The following is an 11,499-nucleotide window of genomic DNA, read 5'->3' as shown; positions in this document are numbered from 1 at the left end:
AATAGTTTTTCCAGCTGATTTTTTTTTTCCAAATTGCTGTCCTCTAGACAGTGACCTTTTAACCCTGACACCCGATTGTCTAAAAAAAAAAAAAAAAAAAAAAAGTACAATTATCATCTGTTTAGATACGGCCTGCTAACAACCAACACGATTCCAAATCATTGTTTCAAAGGGAAGTCATAGATGTAAATACAGTAACTGAGAAAGTGTGTGCTGGGAACTGAATAGTTTGTAATTAGCAGGTAAGACTGAACCAAAATTAACTTAATCTGTTTTTTTTTAGAGCAAATGTTTCTTCATCCCTGCTGCAAAATGGCTAATGGTGTGCGTCTCAAGCAACAAATAACATGGCTAAGCAGAATAAACAAAACGTTCCTTGCGGGACTGAAAGTTCACGCAGGCGTGGCTGCTTGTTATTTCGTCGGCCTTCGTGCATTTTGTCTCGCTCAACCCGGGTACGTGGTTTCACACTACGCTGGATTGTGACCCGGGTAGCCAGAACCCGGTTCCGGACCTAGGTAGAAGTGCCAGTGTGAAAGGGGCTTTAGAGAGAGAGCGAGAGATTTATTCTTACATAGTATACCATATATAAAGTACACTGAATTCATTTAAGGTCTGGAAACTTTTTGTTGTTGTTATTCAAAGTGACTTTTTAAAAATAGCCTCGAAACACCAGAAGAAAAAACAATTCCAGGGGATTTAATGTGATATATTTGGCTCTTGAACTTCCAGGCCTTGATGTGCTATGAGTAATTTACAAGACGATAAAGATCTGAACTTAGAACAGGCTAGATGTTGCCCAGGAAAACACATTCAAGGTTGGCGTGGTATCAGCAGACAGTTCAGCTAAAGTGGATCAATTAAAAAAAAAAAAGGAAAGAATAGCGAAGTTATTGGACCCGCCTTTCCAAGAACAGGAATCATCAGATAATGAAACGTGTTGGGGAACTTACTGGTGTCGTGCAGGTTCTAGGGGATGTAACTGGGAACAGCTCTAATACGTGGGGGTGTGGTAGTTCTTGGCGTGTAGAAAATTAAACCTTTGTTACAAAAAAAAAAGGCCGCAATGATTAAAGTAAAGACTAGAAGACTGTAGAAATAATGAAAACAAGAGGGAAGCAACCTCAGTAACTCCTTATGAGAATATGTCACACACAAGATTAAATATACAGACCACCTTAAGTTTAACCAAAAAAAAAAAAACTTTTGAAACTGCTGTCTTTCTCTTCCTTTCTGTAAATATTTAAAGATTCATTACATGTGTTTTTTTCTGCTGTGTGGGGTTGGCTGCAGGCGTAGCGTTTATAAATAATATCGCATTTCTCAACTGATGGAAGACTAATAGCTTTTCTCTACCTTTTTGGATCAGGAGGTAGCGAACACAGAGAGGAGCTGAAAGTGAAAGCTGCCTTAGAGTTTTTTACGTAAACTGATATGTAGAAGGCAGGAAGGCTCCAGGTTTCAAATATAGCATGTATTTATCAGAGCCGTCTGAGGCAGGGAAAAGGTATAATGTTCAGGAGGTGTTGCCGTCCGAGCCCTTGTAAGAGGTTGGAGAGGTGCTCGATGGAGTTTGACAGGCGGCAGAAGTTTTGTTTGAAGCTGTCGGAGTTGAAGCTAAGCAGCTACGTTATTGGCAGATGTTCAGCTTCTCTTGGTAAAGAGAATATAAAATGTCACTGTGTTTTTATAAGCCTGTCATGTAAAGGATTATATCATGTCAGAATGGCTGCTGGGTACATTGTTGGGGGTCTGATTTATATCTAAAATGTGGTTTTCAGCTTGATTCTCCCTGGAAGGGTTTTAAAATGACTAGGCTGAAACGGCCAGGAAGGTGGCTGATAGGAGCTGCCGGGGATCAAAATAGTGGCTGGAAAATCTATTTGCTTTGTTGTTGTTGTTGTTGTTGTTGTTGTTGTTTTTGTATTTGTAATCAGGTGTTAAGGGGTTGTGCAGCTTCCAAGTAAAAATGTCTCTTCGCATCTGGAGTTGTTCTGAAAGCAATCCATTTCACCATTTAAATGGGATTGCTTGTAGGACAGTAGGGAGTTGGTAATAAGTACGAAACTTTCTTGGACTAGTGAAATATTCTAACAGATGATTTAATGAAGCCGTGATAAACTGGAAAGCTTCAGCTGCTAGACATTGGTTGGCAACGACGACAAACCGAAAATACATTTTTCAAAAGTGTTGTTTTTTTTTTTTTTGGCTTACAAACAATTCTAATTGTATTATCTTTTTTTTTGGCTACCTCCTTCAACAGCTGAAAGAACTTTATGCACTGAAAAGACCTCAGGTAAATCCAAGATGGCCGCCAAACGGAAAGGTGGCCTAAAACTGAACGCTATCTGTGCCAAGCTGAGCCGGCAGGTGGTCTACGACGATGTCTCCCAGCCTGGAGAGGGGGACCTGAGCATACAGGAGAACAGCGAGCGGGATGGCTCGCACCACGAAGACCTCGACAGGTCCGAGGCTGAGTTTCCAGACGGGCTAAACGATATCCAAAGCTTCGAGGAGGACAAGCGGCGGAGGGAGGCCATTGAGAAATGGGTAAATGGGGATTATTCGGACGAGCCCCCCATGGAGCACAGGGAGGTGAGGGTAAGGAAAGCCATCGCTGGCGAGGAGCGCCCCCCCGAAGGGGTATACATGGTACAGCCCAAGGGCTGCAGCGATGAGGAGGACAATGCAGAGGACCTGGAGGAGGTTCAGGGGTCACAGGATGGCAGTTACCACGATGACAGGGATTCCGAGGAGGCTGCCCTGAAGGAGGACAGCTACAATTCTTCTAGCGAGACTCCCGCTAGGCAGGTCCCCTTTGCTTCCCCAGGTACGTGGTGCATTGATTTAACACAAGTAGTTTGCAGTGACTGAGACACCAATATGTAGTCTGGAAAACTACAGCCATGTGGGTTAGTAAATACCTCTGCTCCACATTAGCAGCCTATTCAGACCTGATTCAACAGAATTGCGCTGATTGGTTTTCAGTATGCCGGCCCATAATGGGTTTGTTTTGGTTAAAGCTTGCATGACCACTAGAGCGCTAAATTCATACTCAGTGTATTTAATCATGAAATGGTGGGAGCTGCTACTTCCTTGCATTGTAGTGGAGTTTTCCTTCTTGAACAAGTGCACATCTGTGTTTATCTTGTTTCCTGGGAATTGGTCATTCCAAGAGCTTAAACTAAAATCAGGTACACTTATCCTAAAAACAGTTTGTGATCTCGCATGAAACACTAACAGAAAAAAGCTGCTTTCAAAATCTGTTTAAAAAAAAACACAATAAAAAAAAACGAACAAAAAAAAGCAGTAGATTCATGAATTCATTACAGCTCCCCAAGAAATCAATCTGCTGGATTGAAACTGACAAAGAACCGTTTACTTGCAAATTTTTAGTAATTTTATCTGTATTTCTGTAACTGTTTTGAGTGACAATTGAATTGAAACATTGTGTTAACAGCCCCATAGAGACCACTAACAGCCTGAGTGCATGCAAAGTACACAGGCACTGCATGACAAATTCAATTCTGAATCCAAAGGCAACTGGGAGTGCAGTCTGTTTTAAGAATAGCACACACTGGTCAAACATTATAAAGTAATACTAATTGCGCCAGTCTGCAGTTTAAAAGCATTATAATCCAAACTCATAACAAAAATGAAACCGTGATACCATCTTAGAAGTGATTCAGTACCGCCCAAATGTAGTGATGCAGGGTTTAATCAGAAATTATAAACTTTTAAAGGCGATAACACCGCACTGCATTCCATAACACTGCACTGCATTCCATTGTGTTTCTGTGTAACACTGCACTGCATTCCATTGTGTTTCCTGTGTAACACTGCACTGCATTCCATTGTGTTTCTGTGTAACACTGCACTGCATTCCATTGTGTTTCTGTGTAACACTGCACTGCATTCCATTGTGTTTCTGTGTAACACTGCACTGCATTCCATTGTGTTTCTGTGTAACACTGCACTGCATTCCATTGTGTTCCTGTGTAACACTGCACTGCATTCCATTGTGTGTTCCTGTGTAACACTGCACTGCATTCCATTGTGTTTCTGTGTAACACTGCACTGCATTCCATTGTGTTCCTGTGTAACACTGCACTGCATTCCATTGTGTTTCTGTGTCACTGCATTCCATTGTGTTCCTGTGTAACACTGCACTGCATTCCATTGCACTGCATTCCATTGTGTTTCTGTGTAACACTGCACTGCATTCCATTGTGTTTCTGTGTAACACTGCACTGCATTCCATTGTGTTTCTGTGTAACACTGCACTGCATTCCATTGTGTTTCTGTGTAACACTGCACTGCATTCCATTGTGTTTCTGTGTCCAACGCCAGGAGAATGCCTCAAAGATTGGGCCAGTAAACGGAGTTGGCAGTATTCATGACTCCTTCCTTTTGTCATAAAATTGCCCTCCCATCCATTGAAAAAGTGTCCGAACCCAGATGATTTGTCCTGCCCGGATGTCAATCTTTTTAATAGCGCCACGACATTCTGCCACACTGCTGGTATTCTCATTAATAGGACACCAGGCTACCAGGTGTGAGATCAGAATGAGTATTGGGGTTTGTACCTGGTTCCAGATTTTCAACCTTTGTCAACAACAACACCTCACCACAGCACTAGCACAAAGAAAGTGATCAGAATGTGTGTGTGTGTGTGTGTGTGTGTGTGTGTGTGTGTGTGTGTGTGTGTGTGTGTATATGCTTGTGTCCTTTGTGGTTTTCTCAAATGCAGCAAGATGGTATTGGAGATAGCAGATTGCATCTTCTTTACTGTTTTCCCATCAATGTATACATTTTTTGAAAGTTTCTTTTTCACACCAGTTAATACGCAGTAGCTGTGGCCTGTCTTATGGAAGTGGGACCAACGGTTCTCAGAAAATACAGCATTTTACTCCGGGAAATGTGTTCTCTGTGGTTTTTATTAGTCATGTTTTGTTTATTTCATGGTTAAAAACAGAAATTCTGTAAATGTAGTTTTTTTGTTGTGAAGCACACAGCACCTCAGTGTTGGCGTTCGGTTTAAGCGAGCAAGGCTATTTGGTTTAAAAGCTTTACTGGCAGGGGCTAAACGTGAGAGAGAGAGAGATTAAATAATTAAGAGGACGCACTATTTTCTGTAATTGCAATAGTTTTTCTCTCTTTGTGCTGTTACAGCGAAGTAGGGCACCTATATTGCCACATTTCAGAGCAGCTCAAAATTAAGCCTGATTGTTTTTTTTTTTTTTTTTTGTTCCTGTCTTTCAAAGGCTGATTCAGTGTGCACATAATTATGCATATAAACATAGTGGCTTAATTATCTCTCACAACATCAGTGACAATGTAATTAACAAACATTGCAAGATCAATGAGAGAAACTGTGACCTTCAAAACATTTAACTCCTCACATAAAAACGCTGTGAGGATGTCACCCGAACTGTGGAATATTCCTTCAATAATTTAGATATTGCAGTTTAGAAAGCACAGTGGCAATTACAGAATAAAACTAGGAAAACAATGTATTTTGAGAACAGCTAATTGGCGTGCATGATTTGACTGTAAACCCAGAGCCACAAAAACAATATTGTTTATATGTAATAGACTCTGTGATCCTTAGCAGCTTCCCACTAACTGAATGAAAGCTCTTCAGATGAGCTAATGATAAATAACCGTGAATGGTGTCACTATATTATGCATTTTAACAAATCAAAGACTTTCATAATGTTGCAGTTTACCTGAGATTATTCTCAAATATTGCTCAATGTGTTTGTTTCTATTGCAACTAATTCTTTGCCAGGTATCAAGGACAATATGTGTACGTGGCTTATGCCCATGTTTGGTCAATAAAAGGGAGATGTAAAGCCCATTTGTTATCACGTTGTTGAAGAAAAATGTGCCCTAATTGCTTCAAGCATAGACAAGGCCTGCGCGTTGCATGGTGGAATTTGTCCACATGAAATGCAATGATTAGTGGCACGTCTTTTTATACTCCTCCAGTGACGCTCGCGAGCCACACAGGCCCTCGCTCCTCAATCCAGGGATCTCTGTGTGTCTGGGGGCACCAAAAACACACACACACACGGTATCATGAAATATGATAAGGTTAAAAACATACATGCAAGCAGCCTGTAAATGTACTACAGGTGGGGAGGAAAAAGGTTTGGTACTTATCTTTTATATAGATTTCAAAGAAAGAAAAAAAAACAGTATTATTATTATTATTATCACAAAACACAAAACTCACTTGAAATGAGCTGAAATATGGCTTCAGTATAATTGCCTTATTTATAAATGTACCCAGTTCGTCTTAAAAATCGATCCAGGTCAATCTCTTCTGAAACGTTGTTATGAAGGACACTGCCACTTTCACTTTGCTTTGTCAGTTGGTAATGGGGGTGTTCTGTATTTCACTTTAGATGGGGATTCATTTAAGGGACTCACGATTTCCCCTGTACAAAGCAAGTGGCTGGTAATACTGTACTGTAGATGCCAAAGTTCAAACTACAGTGTGTAAAGTGCCTGAATTGCAACATTTAAATACAAAATCTGAGACGCCAGCTCAGATCGTTCGGAGCGGAAATGGCTAGCATTCACTTCCCAGAGTGCCGCTGGAACCACAGGGAAGTCTGTCTGCATCAACAGTAGGGGATGAATTCCTGGGTGAAATCTGAGATCAGCCGACACGCTTTTCATGCAGGGTTTTCAAAATATTTTGTCAGCCATCAAAACTACAACTGCTTCTTGAGTTACCCAGTGAAGTTACTCTTCGTACGCTCTACTCAGACAAGGCCTGCGGGCTCTCTCTCTCTCCTTTCTCTCTCTCTCTCTCTCGTCTTTTTTGTTGGGTTCCACCGAGGCAGGTTAATGACAACTCCTCCAGGAAAAGCTTCACTCAAAACCCCCTTAGCCTTCAGTCAGAACTGTTGCAACTTTAATTCACAGAAAAACCTACAAGTGTTGCAACCTGTTGTTCCAACCCACCTGGTTTGGCACGTCTGAGGTGCTGCTAACAATGCAGGGCGATGCGGAACCTAAAACACAAGCTTTCTTCCTCCTATTAAATACCAAGAAGAAATACTTCCACCCTCTTAGAGATATAACACAATTATAATACTGATAAGTATTATAACCTAAACTGATAAGTTTAGGTTGAACCAAAGTACAGGTGAATAATAACAGCAGTGCCACATACTCACCTCATTATACAGTACAGTGCAGTGTATATATAGAACAGACACACTGATGAAAAGAGGGAGTGTTGCCTTGCTGTAAGACAGAACATTTAAAATATAAGGAAGATATTTTCTTTGCTTCCTCAGAAAATATGCATGAGGAGAAGAGAGTTGAGGATATTGGTATGGTCTAGATTAACTTTTCACACCATTTTTTGTGCACATATATATATATATATATATATATATATATATATATATATATATATATATATATATATATATATATATATATATATATATATTATTTATTTTAGCAATACCAGTTTATTTAAATAATATAATTCCAAATGTTGTTTAACTTGGAAAGGGAGACATCTATAATGTATTATACTGTAGGTTTAAGTGTGTAAAACATTCAAACTCTGCTACATTTTTCCATTTTTAAAAAAAAAAAAAAAAAAAAAAAAAAGGTCTCAAATTGTGTTTACTTTAACTCCATGCTTACATTTGTGGTTAAACAGAGCTGAGTAATAACCTACCTGCAGATACTGAATCAAACCATATATGGAATGGTGGTGAGAAAAATGCCCCATTGCATTATTATGAGTTTGTGGGTTCCTTCCCTGTCCAGCTTTAACTCAATCTAAACCAAGTGTGCTGGGATTACAATTACTGTTGGTACCTACACCAGCCAGGACACTGGGGTTCTGCTGAGGTGTTAAAAGCACATCCATTGTAATTGGAAGTAGACTGTAACTGTTAAAAAGCTTAATAACATTAAGAACCGCTACATTTGTTTGACAAACACCCACAAAGCATTCACCGCCGCCAAACAGCAGGCAATCTAACAAAGTGCTTGTTTTAAAACTATAATTCCTCTCAAATACCTGATATATTTCTTTTCAATTTTTCATGTCCTTTCGATCTGACGGGATCTCATTTCATACTGATGTGCCACCAAGTCAAGTGAGCGTGATGCCATGATGGAAAGTCAAGGATTATTTTACAGGCCTGGAGGAGAAATGAAAAGCACAGGAGAGGCAGATTTAGCAAGAACACAGAAATCTGAGACCAAAGATGACATTTTGAGTATTAATTACCATCGCACCCAGCTAGCATTACACCACTCCATCTAGAGCGAATGCTCCTGAAAAATAAAAAAATAAAAAGTCAAATAAATGAAGAGAAGTCTCTTGCAAAGGCTTTTTTTTTTTTTTAATAAAGGAAATGCAGCCTGCTTTTGTTGATTCCAAAATAAAGGTGTGAATCTGTCTTGAAAACATCTAAATGTAAAGTCTGCACAATAGGTGGGATAAGAGATTTGTTGCAGGACTAGACGTTCCTGTTTTTAGACAGATGATGGAAAAATACAGATTACACACCCTCATGTTGGTTGATATGTGTGGAGTGTCTGTACAACATGTGGTATAAAATATAAATATTTGTCCTATCTATCTATCTATCTATCTATCTAGGGCTTGTGTGTGTGTGTGTGTGTATATATATATATATATATATATATATATATATATATATATATATATATATATATATATATTATTAATTTCTTAGCAGACGCCCTTACCCAGGGCGACCTTACAGTTGTAAACAAAAAATACGTTTCAAGAATTACAGTGCAATTAAGAGCAAGATACAAAATGCAGTGACTTCAGTCTTAATAAGAGCAAAATACAGTGCTTGGTTCTAAACAGCAGCAAATGCTAAAACTGCCTCTCTCAATGGTGTACCTCTTTCCTCCTGTATTTCTGTTTTATTTGATGGATTTAGGGAATAGTATAGTCATTAATAATTATTCAGGAATAGCGTAGATTTGAAGGGTGGTGGTATTCAGGCTCCCACCCTGAAGTCTGTTTCTTTTTCTGTTTTAAAACACACACGGTAGCTGTTGCCCTGAACTGGTCCAGAATCGATTTCTGTGTATTGCGATTTAAACTTGACATTGTTCCTTTTCTTTATGTCCTTGATGTAGGGGACAGCCCTGTGTGTTTTTATGGCCTGCTATAATAATAACCTAGATTTTAGTGCACAAGCAAGCGTTTTCCTTTGCCTTATAACTGAGATATTTTAATGGTCCACATTAAGGAGCAATGCAGTAGTATATTTAAAGTAAAACTGTGTATATGCTATGTATGTCCTGCAGTATATGAGAACAGACTGATATTTATAGAGAGGAACTAATAACTTTTCATTCTGTTTACATTGGGGAATTAAGGGGAAGCACCTAGCATATTTCAAACTAAACAGGACCTAAATAACAATAATTAATTCTGGAAATCCCTTATAAAGCAAAAACAAAAGGATCCCATAAGATGAATAAAAATACTCAGCAGCATAGTCATATAAATAAAAATACTCAGCAGCATTATATATATATATATATATATATATATATATATATATATAATATATATATATATATATATATATATATATATATATGACTGTGCTGCTGAGTATTTTTATTTATATGACTATGCTGCTGAGTATTTTTATTCATCTTATGGGATCCTTTTGTTTTTGCTTTATGAGGGATTTCCAGAATTAATTATTGTTATTTAGGTCCTGTTTAGTTTGAAATATCTCCAAATAGCTTGGAAACTCCCTAAAATGGATTCATAATTGATGCTGCATTGTGACAGGGTTCAATAGTAATAGGATCTCTAACTACATTTTCTAGTGAGTTAGCAAGAGCAATACAGTTCTGAAAACTTTGCTTTATGTACTGAGAAGCCGTTGACAAGACCATTTAGTGAAATTGATTTGGGTGACGTTGATGAACTCCTTTTTATTTTTCTTCCAGTGTTAATTACTTTAATTTCCAAAAAGTCAGAAAACCTAAAGTAGTGAGCAGAAGAACACTGCAGGATTGCGTGCACTGTAAAAAACAATAAAATAAATGCCTTTATTTGTGGCTCAACCCATTCATTGCCTTAGTGTGTAGGCATCCTATCTGATCAGTTTAAAAACAGTTAAAGTGTAGCAAAACTGCCATTACGTTACAATAAGCTGCAGTTTTCTGTGATGTCGTTGATCGGAGATGGTAAAGCTAGTTACAAACACCAAATGGTAGATGCATCCTTTTCACTCTGTCTTCCTGTGACTCATTCCACAGGGGAAGCCTCTGCTCTCCGTGACTATGCAGCAAGCACCATGAACGAGTTCCTGGGCATGTTCGGTTACGATGACCAGCAGGTGAGGGATGAACTGGCCAGGAAGATAAGCTTCGAAAAACTGAAAGCTGCTACCTCAGAGTCCTCCCCCCTTTCGAGCGACGAGGTCACCCGGCGGGCTCGCTTCTCCAAGTACGAGGAGTACATCCGCAAGCTGAAGGCCGGCGAGACTCTACCCTGGCCGGTGCACGCCCCCAAACCCGAGGACTTGAATTCCAGACTGGCACAGGAAAAGGGGGCTGTACACCAGCCGGCTGGGCGGCTGCAGAGCCCCGAGGGACAGATTCTCCCATCGGACCCCAAGGGCGTCACCCTGTCTGTACCTCCCACCAGCTCCTCCCAAATGCAGAACCTGGCTTCCCGGGCTTCAAAGTACGACTTCTTCATCCAGAAGCTGAAAACGGGTGAGAGCTTGCGTCCTCAGAACGGCAACACCTACAAGAGGCCCTCCAAGTACGACCTGGATAACGTCAAGTATCTGCACCTGTTCAAGCCTGGGGAGGGCAGCCAGGACATGGGGGGAGCCATCGCCTTCAAAACTGGAAAAGTGGGAAGGCCTTCCAAGTATGACATCCGCAACATCCAGAAGCTGATGCCGGTGAAGACGGAGCCAGCTCTCGTCCTGCCTCCGCTCTCGGGAACGGCAGGGGCACTGGGAACGGCTGCTACTGCAGCCTCGGCCACCGCTGCTGCTGCTGTAGGGGATCAGTCTCCACACCTCGGCTTCAACACCCCTGAGCACATGAAATCCAGCTTCTCTAAGACTGACTCCATCACCACTGGAACCGTGTCTACAGTCAGGTAAGCGTCTATTAGCTGTAGATGTTGGTTCCCTTTAACTTGACAAGAAACTAAAATACAGAGCCATTTATAACTCCGGATTTAGGGAAACGTTATGTCAGTCAGGTAAACTCTGTGGGGAAAATACCTCTTGGTAGCATTCTAGATTGGCATGTAAAAGCAGAAATACATTGTGTTTAAGCTTATAGCAGTAACTGGCAGGTGTTAAGTTAATAGATTTTTGCCAGTGAGGTCAACTCATGTTTAGGACACTGTATATTTAACCTGATCATCATAAACTGAGAAAATGTTTTACAATGCTGTTTTCCTCTACATATGTATATTTTAACCCTTACACA

General features: G+C 40.1%; 1 protein-coding gene across 1 annotated transcript in view; it reads left to right on the top strand.

The window, feature by feature from the left end:
- The first annotated feature begins 1,566 nt into the window (after positions 1-1,566).
- The window catches only part of LOC121328955 (zinc finger protein castor homolog 1-like), a 36,187-nt gene continuing 26,254 nt past the window's right edge, over positions 1,567-11,499 (top strand). Inside the window, exons 1-3 of the mRNA XM_041274110.1 lie at positions 1,567-1,657; positions 2,264-2,830; positions 10,303-11,161. Coding sequence (XP_041130044.1) covers positions 1,567-1,657; positions 2,264-2,830; positions 10,303-11,161 — 1,517 coding nt within the window. The remainder of the gene's footprint in view (positions 1,658-2,263; positions 2,831-10,302; positions 11,162-11,499) is intronic.

The sequence above is a fragment of the Polyodon spathula genome, chromosome 16, assembly GCF_017654505.1.
Source record: "Polyodon spathula isolate WHYD16114869_AA chromosome 16, ASM1765450v1, whole genome shotgun sequence".
Classification (NCBI taxonomy): Eukaryota; Metazoa; Chordata; class Actinopteri; order Acipenseriformes; family Polyodontidae; genus Polyodon; species Polyodon spathula.
This window is presented reverse-complemented; position numbering and strand designations above follow the sequence as displayed.